The sequence below is a fragment of the Calidris pugnax genome, unplaced genomic scaffold (assembly GCF_001431845.1).
Source record: "Calidris pugnax isolate Ruff unplaced genomic scaffold, ASM143184v1 scaffold212, whole genome shotgun sequence".
Classification (NCBI taxonomy): domain Eukaryota; kingdom Metazoa; phylum Chordata; class Aves; order Charadriiformes; family Scolopacidae; genus Calidris; species Calidris pugnax.
Window position 1 is genome coordinate 990,952 of NW_015091012.1, and position 13,543 is coordinate 1,004,494.

The 13,543-nt window shown below is 39.9% G+C and overlaps 1 protein-coding gene across 2 annotated transcripts in view; it reads left to right on the forward strand.

The window, feature by feature from the left end:
- LOC106895973 (band 4.1-like protein 2) overlaps window positions 1-13,522 on the forward strand; it is a 96,647-nt gene extending 83,125 nt beyond the window's left edge. Inside the window, exons 12-15 of one of the 2 annotated variants that reach the window (XM_014955654.1) lie at window positions 381-547; window positions 4,677-4,709; window positions 8,102-8,248; window positions 13,173-13,522. In XM_014955654.1, coding sequence (XP_014811140.1) covers window positions 381-547; window positions 4,677-4,709; window positions 8,102-8,248; window positions 13,173-13,406 — 581 coding nt within the window. In that variant the 3' untranslated portion in view covers window positions 13,407-13,522. Of the gene's footprint in view, window positions 1-380; window positions 548-4,676; window positions 4,710-4,934; window positions 4,998-8,101; window positions 8,249-9,621; window positions 9,834-13,172 lie in introns of those variants that run through there. The other variant, XM_014955655.1, reaches the window with a different exon arrangement.
- The last annotated feature ends 21 nt before the right edge of the window (window positions 13,523-13,543 follow it).

Below are 13,543 nucleotides of genomic sequence, written 5' to 3' on the forward strand. Positions count from 1 at the left end.
GGTTATTGTGGCCCAAGTGCAGGACCTTGCACTTGCCCTTGTTGAAACTCATTCCATTGGCATTGGCCCAGTCATCCAATCTATCTAGATCCTCTTGCAAGGCTTCCCTATCCTCCTGGGAGTCAACACTCCTGCTTAACTTGGTGTCATCTGCAAACTTGCTGATGTTACACCTTATGTCCTTATCGAGATCATCAATAAAGACGTTAAATAGAAATGGTCCCAACACTGAGCCTTGAGGCACACCACTTGTGACCGGCCACCAGCTGGACGTAAATCCATTGAGCACACATCACCATGAAGTTGTTTTGTTAACAAGCCTTAAACTCAGAATGTTCCAGCTTACCCCAATTAACCAAAATTCTTTTGTTCTTTAATAGCTCCCATGGGTATCGCAGACCAGAGTCTGTTACGGGACTTCCCTGCTGCTGGAGATAAAATCCTTGACATTGAAGCTGCTGGTCAGGCCAAGTTAAAAGAAGGTGGTAGAGAAGAAGATGGAAGCCCACTCAAAACTCCACAGCTGGAATTGCCTCAGGATGGAAAGGTATGGCTAATTTCACACCAAAGCTATTTGTTCATGTGGTGTCCACGTGTGGTTATTTAATGCCTGTCACTTCTAAGCATCGTACAGAACATGGTTTTATAATATTAAAGGAAAATTAATATACTTGCTGTAGGTTTAACTTAACTGTATGTAAGCAAAAGAGAATACAAACTTCTGAATGGCACTGACAGAGGGTTTCTTTTATTGCTACAAACTTAATTTGAATTCTTGGTAAGCTCGCATGAGCTTTCGAAACATATTTCAAAGAGTAAATAATGTTTTATTCATTGCCTTAGTTTGTTTAGACGTAAAAAAAACCCATTGTTAGTATATTCATAGTTGTGTACGTTCTGCAGAGTTGGGTATATTATGACTGTGTTTAATTACCGACAACAGTATTGTTTCAGTAGCCACTGCAGAATTATTTCATCCTCTAAAAACTTGTGTGTTGACTGAGGCATAGATTTCTCTGAAAAGTTGAGTACTTTGGTCTGTTCCTGTTGCAAACAATCATTTACTTGTTTGTTTGAGCTGCTGGGGGAATAGGTCAAAAAATTAAATTTAGATCTTGTGTGATTTGATGTAAAAAATTTCCTCCCGAAGTGTCAGCTAAAATCTGCTACTCGTCTCTCTTGGAGATTATTTCTTTTTCTGGCAGTTCTCCAGAACTTTCTTTCCATTTTAAAGAGTAATTTTGTTTTCCAACATTTTTGCAAGTTAGCTACTCATTTGATTCCTAGGGGAGTTGCTGAGTTCCTCTGTGCTGGTCACATCTTTCCACTGCATTCGAGTGTAGGAAGGGAACAAATACCAACAGTTATGTTTTCCTGGCAAGTTGAAATAATTTTGGATTGCCCTAGGAAAAAGGCACACAGAGAGATTCTTTATGGGAGAAAAATGGTAAAATAAATTCCTACATTTTGAATGGTGAGAATGGTTAAAATGGTGATGCTCCCTTGTTTTCAAGGTGGCCAGTATATTTTGATATTTTAATCAACAGAAGCAAAAAAGCAGTATTTTGGGGAGTTGTTCCAGGAGGCTGTTGAGTAAGGTTTTTGTTACACATGCCAACTCTGTGAACAGCTTGCTTTCCCCTCTAGCACAGATATTTCTTTTCCTTTCTGGCTCTCTTTAAGCCTTAGAGGAAATGGTTATAAACCCAAGAATCAAAGTGCCAGCTTGTCTTCCCTCTACTGCACTGTCCCCTGACCTTTCTGCCAGAGCTTTTGAATGTCTCTCTGCTTCTGTCTCTTGTCACTGACTATTATGGTTCAAAAGGGCCCAGTTCTTTACAGCCTGAGAACAAAACAATAGTAATGGGTTCCTTTCATAATCCACAGAAGTAAACAAGTTGGCTGCTGGTAAAACACACGGGGATTTCTTTTTTTATTTGGCATTTCTATTGCGTTAGTAGAGCTATCGCTGCTTCTAAGTAAAAATTTTCACTAACTAACAATTTCTTTTTTTTCCCCCTTCTCTCGTGCCTTCAAACTTGCATTTTGTCGTGCTTTCATTTTCCACCGTGCACAGAATTTTTTTCTTGAGCTCACTCACGTGCACCCATCGTCACAACCCACCCATGCTGTGTCACCCCATCTCCCAAACCTGTCACCTCTCCCCGAGATAGACGTGCTTTCGGATATTTCGGAGGAGGATCCCTTTGGGGAGCCCCTCCTTACCATCCCAGACATCTCAGAGTGCAATTCCATCAAAGAAACACCGGACGATAATAAAAATGAAATAGCTTCAGCAAATAATCCCTTGGAATCTGTGAGACCCTTAGCTAGTCGAGGCTCCCCTGCTGTGGAGGGAAAAATCCATACTGTAAAAAATGACTACCCAAGCACTGAGTTGTGTGTCTCCTTCAGCTTGATCAGATGCTTTTCTTTGAGTTTCCGTTCGCTGCTGGATGAGGATGGTTATCTTACTTTTCCCAGCCTTCCTGATGTCTGCATCTCTTTCCTCCCACCTGGCCTTCAGCACTATATTCCTATTACCTCTCCTTCCTTCATCCCCTCTTTTCTCCTTATCTTCGTGCTGCTTCTCTCAGCTTTCCAGTCTATTCCTTTTTCACTCACATTTTCCCTTCCTCTCGCTCTGTCCCTCTGCTACCTGGAGCCTAAGGTGACTTCCTTTAGTGCCTCTAATGACAATGACCCGAATGACAAAGCAGAGGAAGAGGAGGTGTGTAATTTTCGTGCTTAAATATTGACACTTGCACATAGCTTTTATGCTTGCTCAGTTTTGCACACTTCCTAGTATAGGGATACATCTATGTACATGCCTCTGTATGTATAAATGCACACACACGTTTGTATATCTGTATCTTTTTAACTTTTCTTATTTGTGGAAAAAGTGCCACTGCAGGATTTTAGTCAATGGATAACTGTTTTCTTTGTCAGAATTCCTACAGTGTGCATAATTTCATCAGATTCCACAGATACTGAGCTGCAGGTAGGGTTGCTTTGTAGTTCAAAACGTTTACGGGCACATAAATCTGGATGCTGAAAGTGCTGTGCAATAATAGATATATTATCACATGGTACTACTTGCAAGTTGTGCTACTCGCACTAAGAGTTTGTGTTAAAACACACGTCTCCTGTGTGTGCGTTGGTTGGAACACACCTCTCCAAAGTTCTGTTTAGATCTGAAAAGTGAAATTCCTAAAAAACTGAATTCAGAAAATCAGGAATGCTTTAAAATCAGCTTTTTTGTTATTCCCGATTTCAGATGTTTCTGCTCTGCAAGGGTGTGTGCAAAGTTGAGTCCTGTCCAAGGCGCTTTTTATTTTTTTTTTTAAGTGCTTTTATTAATCTCTAGCAGCAGTTAAGGTGGAGAGGGATTTTGTTCATTAGCTGGGATTGCAGGTTGTGTCAGACTTTAATCACTGGAGTCTGAACATCCTTTGAAATAGGCATTTAAAACTGCTGTCCAGAAGCTCAGTCACACCAATACGTTGCTCTGATCATCTGGAGTCATTGACAAAATGCCTCCTTTCTTTCTATCTGCTGTGCACGTTGCAGCAATACGACCAGAAAAAGGTGCTTTATTTTGCTCTTCAAAGGAATATTCCTAATATTACAGAAAAAAAAGGAGGAAGGCTTGTTATATTTAACAAAGTTTGTTAAACTGATTCAATCAATACAACCTATCTATTAAAAACATGCTAAATACAACGTGATATCACTAAAACTGCTAATCTAAGTTTAAAATAATGAAGGATGTGACTTAAAGACTTCCTCAATTTCTCTGTAGCCTAATTCAATCCATTATTTGTAACGTTAATTTGCAGAAAACAACCCCAGATAAACGAGACAACTAAAAATGGGATTATGAACCATATTATGTGTGCGTTTACGCAGAATCCAAAATGCCACAGTACATGCAATAAGTAGATTTTTCTTCAAATTTATTTACTTGTGCGGCTTTGACTTCTCAATGCATCTTTTCCTGTGATGAGCAGTTGATTCCTGGGGAAAGCCTAGGAAGTGCTTTGCTTTTTAAAGAATGCTGTTCCTTAAAACATTCAGAATTATTCTTAGGTAGAATATGAAGATTAGCCCTCATTCCCAACAGAGTGCATTCCAGTTTGAGGAAGAAATTATTCATCTAAACTGAAGGATGGAGGTGCAAATAGCTCATCCCAAGCCAGCAATGTTCTGAAAATAATTAGGACACTTTGTAAATACGGTATTTAGGTGTTCAACGTGACTCCTAGACCATCTCACCAAAAGAGCTCATGCATTAGATTTCCATTTTCCCATCAACTTGTTGCAGAGTTTAAGGCGCTTACCATAGAAATTACACATATCATATTTTTTTTTGTCTTGACTCATTCTTAAATATCCATCTGGCAAAAACACGGAAAAGTACAGCAAGGAAGGGACGTAGCCTGCAAATTCCATTTTTCATGCCACTTATGCCAAATATTACTTCAGCCATTCTACAACAATGTAGGTGAAGGAAGACCAAAGTCGCTTAATAATTTCACCAACATCTGGGGCCGAAAGAGTGAAGGTCTGTAAATCCAGCACGTTTTGCAGCATTTACAAAGAGCTGAAGCCTCGGTGTAAATCTAAGTGTATTTTAACAGTTCCTTTTCTTGATAATTTGCCGCGTGCTCACGTAGGTGGAATCTGAAGAGGAGGAAGAAGAGCAGAAGGTGCACGGTTGTTTTTTTATTTACAATTACGTCTGACTGTAGCTGCCTGCCTTGTTTGCACCCTAAATTTTCTGTGGATTTAATTTGAATAGTGCCTTTTCATCTTATTATTTTATTTCCTTTATTTAACTTTTTATTTATTTGCCGGTACATTTTACGTTCTTTTTTTTTTTCTTGTTTTTTTTTTTTCCCTTTTTTCTTTTTGTGTGTGGCTTAATTTCACAGAGCAATTCCTTGAGAGTAGACGGGGAAAATATTTATGTCAGACATAGCAATTTAATGTTGGAGGTTTGTATATAATATATAAGAAGCACTTTTCCTTCTCCCGGGCTGCCAGGCTGCATGGGATGGGAGGCCACTCGCAGGCTGTTACGGACACAGTGCATGAAGTGCATGGGGGAAAAGCAGCTTGGAAATGTTGCATGTTAGCATTCTAGTTTCTGAGTTTAAATAAAAAAAAGCCCCCAAAACAACAAAACAACCAACCACCAAAAAAATCCAGAAAGAAAACAACCCCTCAGCTTGAATGTTGAATGTACGTTTTGTGTATTTTTGCTGGATGTTCTCAAGGTGGCAACTGGGAATAATAGCCCTATTTAGATAAAGCAAACACACAGGTGCAATTCATGATCCTAAATGGGATTTTAATACATTGTTCCTCAACGTCTGGATCTTCTGTTGAGTAGGGTTTCTAGTTTTCACCAGTTTAATCAGTCTTTATCAAATATATTTACTGAATAAAGAGTAAGGCACAAGCAGTGATAGAAATACAGAAAAACTAATTCTGCTTCTGATGCTCTTTGATTTTAGGAGCTTTGAGAAATGTATGTGAGGATGGGATTTTTAAGGGGAATTATTAGATGCACTTCTGAAATCTTTGCCTCTTTTTTTATTCATTTCAATTTTCAAATGGAAGTAATTCTTGCTTCCAAAAGGTTGGTTTTCATTGAAGATGAGCAACAAGAGATTTGAACAGTGTTAGTGTGTAGTGCTTTTTCACTGAAGTAGAGATTTTTATTACAAGAATTTCCATATGGTCTGTTAATCTGGATTATTTAGCAGAATGTAGTTATAATTAATGACATTTAACTTGTGGTTAATAACATAAACCAGTAACTGAAGACATTTTACAAAACCCTACTCTGCTGTCTTTAATGTATTTCATTCATCCAGATGGGGCTATAAATAATTCCCTTTGTCACAAAACCTGTCTTTTCAGAAATCATTGGTTTTGTTCAGTGATAAGGATGTGTACGGACCGCAGTAACCCAACTAATATGTCTTTTGGCTTCTTGCAGCTTTTGATCACTATTGAAACTTTGCTTGTGTGTAACTTTACTAAAGCACTGAAAGTGTGCGTTGCGTAACTCTGCTTTATTCAAGTCCAAGAAACGTGCCTTGTGTCAAGCCAAACCAGGTTTTGAAATGATGATGTGATTGTTACGAGCTTCAGCTGGGTCACAGAATGCCTTGGGCATAAGGTTTTACTTCACTCTGAAAATATATATTTAGGGGGACATTTTTACTGCCTCATTTGTTCGTCCCAGATTAAAAGCAGAGCGTTGGTCCTGTGACAACAGGAACCTCCCGAGCTGCCAGAAGGGGAAGGGTTCTTTGTGTTGAAAGTGCACGTAGGAATATTGGCAGAATTAGGAAATAGATGCACAGCACCAAACTCTTACTGGGGCTGAACACGCTTCAGTGAAAGGAAATGAGAAACTAATGAGTTTGTATTGAGTTTGGATTTTTCATGACTGAAGACGGGGATGTCTTTGCGTTGGGAGCACTGACTATAAAAATCTGAACCAAAATGTTACATTTCCCAATGTTCTGTTACAGAGTATATAAAATCTTTGGACAAAACCCACATGTTTTCCCTAAATTACCTAAAATATCTGATCACATTGTTTTGATAAAACTTCATTAGTAATTACATCTATGTTGACATTATGCCATTTTCATCTTTATTCTTTTAATTCTGTATTAAAAATGGATCTGAGGCTTAAAACTTGAACTTCACCACAGAATACTGAAAAAATATTCTTGTGATAGAGCGTGCATCACCTGCAGAGGCTTTTCTCAAGTCCTGACATGCTGGAAGGGAGGACAGATTCTGAAAGCAGAGTGAAGTCTGCTCTTCCCACCAAAGCCACCTCCCTGAAAGGAGGGTGTAGCCAGGGGGATCAGTGTCTTCTCCTAAGGAGCAGGTGATGGGACAAGAGGAAATGGCCTCAAGTTGCACCAGGGGAGGTTCAGATTGGAGATTAGGAACAATTTTGACACAGAAAGGGTTATGAAGCCTTGGGATGGGCTGCCCAGGGCAGGGGTTGAGGCACCATCCCTGGAGGTATTGAAAAGACAGGTTGACATAGTGCTTAGAGACATGGGTTAGTGATGGTTTTTGTCACAATCAGGTTGATGGTCGGACTCGATGATCTGAAAGGTCCCTTCCAACCCAGACAATTCTATGATTGTATTTAAAGGATAATGAATTTCCAAGATAATTAAACAGATTTTTGCCTGCTTAGCAGAACAGTTATCTTTCTGCATAGATGGTGGTCCTTATGTCTGCACCTGCATCTGGGACAAAACCAAGCTGCTTGTTATTTGATCCAAGGTGCTACAGCTTGGCCTCAAAGGGCCATCACAAAATCTAATTTGATGTTCATGCTGTGGTGTCCCCTCTGTAGCTGCCACTTAGAGAAAGCATCTCCTTGGCATTTTGGTGGACAAAACCATCCCTACCCGAGCACTGTGTCTGCACTCAGGTTCTTAGATGTGGAATTAGCAGATACTAGGCTTTAAATCTTTAAATCTGATTCTTCCAGTAATTTTAAGCCTACGTGATGGGCACAATGAGTAGTGTCTCTGAAGTTAAGCGGGTATTAGTTGCTCGCATCAATATGCCCTGGAGTGAAGACATTTTTATATTGCTTCTTGGGTTGGGCTGTTAGACTGCCTTCAGTAACCTTAGTTGTGCAGTAACCCAAAATGCTTGCTTCTGTGCTTACATATTTTAGATGAAAGCAAGCAACTACTAGAAATTGTTTCATAGGGCTAATGGTTTGATGTTTTGGATGAAAAAAGCCCTCTGTTAAATAGCCATGTGCAACATTATTTGTCCTTTGCCTTAAAATGTGGAAGAAGCATTACATGAGTGACCCTTCATTACAAAAACAAAACCAACAAAATATTAGTTCCCTTTTAGCCTTAATTTTTTTTTATTTTAAGGCACTCCAAAGGCGAATAGCTCTTCAGACACAAGGCATGTTCCTCGGTTTGGTTTCTATTGTTGTTGTATTTTTTTTTTGTTTGTTTGTTTGGTTTTCATTTAAGTTTGCTTTTTGTTGTCGTGTTTTGTCCCTACTTTGTTTTACGTTGCGGGTTGCTAGGACCTGGATAAGACCCAGGAGGACTTACTGAAACACCAGGCTAGCATTAGTGAGCTCAAGCGCAATTTCATGGAATCCACACCCGAACCTCGCCCAAACGAGTGGGAAAAGCGACGTATCACACCTCTGTCCCTACAGACACAAGGGGTATGTCACTGCCAACACTCCTCCGCATGCCTTTCCCTCCAACCCTCTCTGTCAGACAGTACATTGTCCTCTAGGTTAACCCTTCTTTTGGCTCATGTAGTATTTGTTTATACTAAGTATACTTAACTTTTTTACCACTTACCATTGGACCTGACTTTAAATAATGCGTGGAATGTTATTATTCTGCAAGAACAACTGAATGAGAATCACTAGAAAAAAAAAAAAAAGGAGGTGATGGCAGTATTTTCCTGTGGGTTAAGGACAGCTTAAATCTCACTCTGATTTACACAGATGGATGGAGGTAACTTTTCAGTAACAGTAGAGCTTTTCCCTCTCTTTAACTCTTCGTAGACAGCTTGAGTGTAAACACGCTCACAGCCCGTGTGTTGTTTCAGAAGGATCTTATTAAGATCAGTGAATTGACAGTGTTGACTTCTTCAGGACATATTTAATGCAGTTTTTAAAATTTACTGACCTTAATCTCCAAAAGTCTGTCAAATGAATTTACCTGCTTTTTTTTTTATACCTCCTTCCTGACTGAATCTCAAAACAGCTGTTTGGAAAACAATTTTTCCACAAATATCCTGAAGGCTGTTGGCAAGAAAACTGCCCAAATACATTTCTCTTGCTGTTGTGAAACTTTTAGTTTTATGAGGAGTTATTTGCTGCTTCTTTCATATAGTAGAAGAACAAACCAGTCTTCAAAAGCAATCAGTTTATCTTCTGTTGTTATCCTTTTCTTCCACCATTGTTCCCACCTCCTAAATGTATTGTTGTCCTATCCCATGAAATTCTTAAATACTCTCTTCAGTCCCCAGAGAGGTGAGCTTTCAATTAAGCTTGCTTGATGCTACCTAATGATTTTGGTTAATAAGACATGATTTCAATAAGATACTTGGGCAATCTGAGCTGTGAGTATGTGCATACAGATACTGCAGTTGCTGACACCATGGATCACTTCTTTAATGACTATTTTGTTAATTTATGCTTATTGCTGAGACATTACTCCTCAGATTTCTGAAGATTTCTACGCATAGTGATATATGCATAGGTACAAAAGTTGGTCAAAATTTCAAATGTTCACGACACATTGATTTATTTACTAGCTATAAATATATATTTGGTTAAAATAGACATTCATGTAAGAGCGTAACTTAATTTTTGTTATGTGGTTGTGTGTATTTTCTACGTTGACTTCTTTGTATTGAAGTTGAGGCCCCTCCAAGTTCTTTCATCTCTGGGGTGGTTTTTTTTTTTCCCCTCATCTAGTATGTTCTGTCACTTCAGGTGGTTTGGTTTTATGTTTATGTATTGTGTCTGTCTGTCTCATTGCTTGTTGATTTACGCTGGTTTTATAAATAAAAACCAAATAGAGAAAAGGAGACCACGTTTTCCAAGTGAAAGCTCTGCCTGGGAAGGAGAAGCAGTGGACTGCAATGCCATGGATTGCTGGAGCAAAACCAGAGGAGACCCATAAGGTGGCTGCCCTGAAACCTCCTGCCTTTTTGCTGTGTCTGCTCTGGGCTGGCTTGGGCACTTCTTTCTTTTTTCTTTTTTTTCCCCGATGCAGATAACTTTTTTTTTAAGCCAGTACTGAAAGGAGAAGGTTGAGTTGTAAACCAGGATCTGTGTGTGTGTATATATATATATATATATATGCACATACATGAATACCAGCAACATTTTCCTTAACCACCAAACTAGCTGGGAAGCTCCAAATGGCTACTATTTGAAAAGAAAATCAGTTTTTCGCCAGAAAATCACTGTATTTTATGTGACTAGGATGACAGCAAAACTAGTGGTTCCATTCTATATGGAAATTGGTTGGACTAGATGATCTTCAAGGTCCCTTCCAACCCAGACAATTCTATGATTCTATGAAATAATTGTCTGCAGTTGTTTGAGACTTCACACAAGAACTTTTGCTTTGGATGTGCACTACGTAATTAATTACTCCAATTAATAATTCTGTAGAAGCAGCCTGGTTCTGAGAACTTCCACACTTCCCTACCTCAAAAAAGAGAGAGGTTTTCCCCCCCCTTAAGCTGGTTTACAGTGAAAAACACTGTATAACCAGTGGTTCTGCTGCCAGTGTGACAGTGATGATGGGTAGCAATTGTGAGGTGGCTTTTTTTTACATCACTTTTGGACTATTTTCCACCCCGTAGGACCTGGGACAAAAGTCAGTTAACGTGATGCTGTCAGTCCTATTTCAGTAACCTGCAGAAATACAAGGTTCTGGGAAAAAGTGTATTTCCATCCCAGATTATTTACTGATGGATGTAGAGAATTTTGGGCTCGAGTGTTTTGTTACCCCCAATTTATAAACTTGCTGGTATTATTTAGACTGACAGGTTGCTCAGTCCTGTTCCTGGGCTGGGTGTTTCCTTGCCTGTTTTTTAGGGTAGTTGCAGAAGAGAGGAGAACAAAGCAGGATGCTGCTGTTAATATTCTTTCTTTTCTTCCTTCTTTTGCTCCAGCGAAAATACTTGCAAATAAGTCCTTTTTCTGCGTATGAGAAGTGTTATTTTGGGTCCATCCCATTTGTGCCACTGTGTGTGTGTATGACCTCACTCCCACAAATGCACAGCATCTGTGACTTAATTACAACAGAAACGGTGACACTTTGATGTGTATGTCACAAATGAAAATGTGAAATGCTGTTATGTTCTGCACACCTGCAATATTTATTTTTTTTAATCCATTCCTCCCACCCCCTGCTGCCTGTAAACAATATCTCATGTTAGTGTGTGTGACTCTGTGCCAGAAGGAATTTACCAGGAATTTTAGCATCTTCGCAGGTTGATACGTTATTTTAACTACAGTAATTTGATGCAAAGTGCCAATTCTATCTATACATATAATCATTTTTAGTAAATGCCTCCTCAGGGAACAGGGGTTACATTATCAAACAAATTGTGTGATTTGGATTTTCCTTCTAAAAGATTGGAAGACCCCAAAATTTGAAAGTGGTAAAATACAGAGAGATGGGTGGTAGGTGCCTGTCTTTAATTATATACCTCTGTGGGGAGAGAGAGAGATGCAGACAGTCTAACCACATAAAGATATTTTTTTATTTTCACCACCTTTTGGTTTTTTTATGGCTTTTAGTGTTTGAAAAACATGGTGCCAGAGTTTGGTAGAAGGAGAATCATGAGCATTTATTGGGTGCAGGGAAGTGGGGGTGAGGGACACATCGCCCCGATGGATATTTAGGGGTGCATTAAATGTTCTGTGCCACCTTTGAAATATTTTACTGCAGGGAAAAAAAATATAGGGGTTCTTTTTCTCTCCCTTTTCTGTTCTTTGCATGCTGTATGCGTGTGGTGTAGTGTCTGCGCAGCTTCTGTCTCTTCGGATTCTACGGAGAGTCCATGTGGAAATGAATCTTCTTGAATGTTGTCAAAATGTGTGTTATGTCCCTCTTAGCTATTTGTGACTTTCTTCACTTTTTATTTTAACTGCTTTTACTTCTAACTTTATACAAGAGCTCCTGGAAGGAAAACTGGAATAAAGACTTCAGGCCTTTTCAGAGGCTTCTGTACCCACGTGAATGTTAAAAGTTTGTTTTACTGTGCAGGTTTGTTTTACCACACAGATTTATAGCCCAACAGAAAATAGACCAGACTATGAACCTCATTTATGCTTTAAAGCAACGTATTCTTTTATGTGTGTTTGAATAAAACAGCTTCTCCCAGTAGAATGGGAAAGACTTTTGGATAAGAGAGTCTTTAATAGAAATTAATTTCCTTTGGTTACTTAAGCATTTGAAAAACATATATATATATAAAAAAAACCCATATATTATGAAGGATATCTCATTTCAGCATTGTGGGTATGGATTGTTCACTGGAACAGGTTGCCCAGAGAAGCTGTGGCTGCCCCATCCCTGGAGGGGTTCAAGGCCAGGCTGGATGGGGCTTGGAGCAACCTGGTCTGGTGGGAGGTGTCCCTGCCCAGGGCAGGGGGTTGGAACTGGATGATCTTTAAGGTCTTTTCCAACTCTAACCATTCTATGATTCTATGATTCTAATTATTAATCTGTTTTCTTTATGAGGGAAAAGATGACCGCAGCTATATCTTGAGTTCATGGACAAAGCAACAGCTGGTCCATAACTAACTGAGATGTTCAGATGTTGAAAAAAGCTAAATTGACTTTTGCTAATTAGCGGAATCCATGCCACCAACTGATTTAAGATTTTTTTCTCAGCTCAGCTATCAACCATCCAACATGTAAGCAAGTGCAAAAGAAGAGTGAAAATAAGTGACCAAAAAGTACTTGAGATATCCTATCTGAATATAGTCATATCAGAACATCTCTTCATTTATAAAACCAGCATCCACTAGTGATGGGGTAGCTCCAGTCTCACCTTTATAAATGCCAAAATTTTGTATAAGCTTGAAGTTAATCAAAAGGAACTTAAAGGCCTAATAGTTACAGATTTAGAAGCAAGATTTCCTTCATGCTCCTATTCAAAACTGTATTAAAGATAACTGAAAAAAGACAGCAAAGTTATTGGATGATCTTTAAGGTCTTTTCCAACCTAAACAATTCTATGATTCTATGATTTTATGATTCCAAGCAAACTGTCTGACTGCCCTGAAACTCTGAGCCAATTAGGCGATAGAAAGTGTTAAAAATGGATGTTTAAATGGGAAAAATCCCAGTAGTAAATAGAGAATTGCTGTTGTGTTTGGAAAATGCGTGGAGATGTTGGTGTTGGTGATTTTTACCCCGTGATGTGTGTGGTGCCGTATCGGAGCGCGACCGTGTGTCTCAATGACAGCAGCTCTGTGTCCCGTCCGGTGTCCTCCTGCCTTCTCCGATCCGCCTCTTTCTCACCTTGTCTCTCTCTCCAAACCTTTCCTTCGTAGCTGGCTGCTCTTTTTAATTCTTTCCTTTCCCTTTTCCTGACTCGTTTAGAGCCTAGAAGAGGAGATAACGTCCATTCTCTTTAGCCAGGCGGGCTTCTGCGCCGCCGCCCCGCGGCCGGCAGGGGGCGCTGCGGGGGAAGAGGCCGCCGCCCGGGCCGCGCCGCCGCCCCCCCAGGTAGGGGCCGGGAGGGGGGACGGGGACCGAGGGGTCGGGGGTCTCAGCCACCCCCCCTGCCTTAAACTCCCCAAAAAGGTGGCCTCAGCCTACTCGGTGGGGGTTTAGCTTAGGGGGGAGAGAGAGACAGGCAGTTGGGGAGCCGAGTTGTGGGTCTGCAACGCTCCAGAAACATTAATCAGCGCTCATTTAAGCTTCCCCACAAACATTAATCAGTGCTCATTTAAGCTGCCCCAGGAACTCTG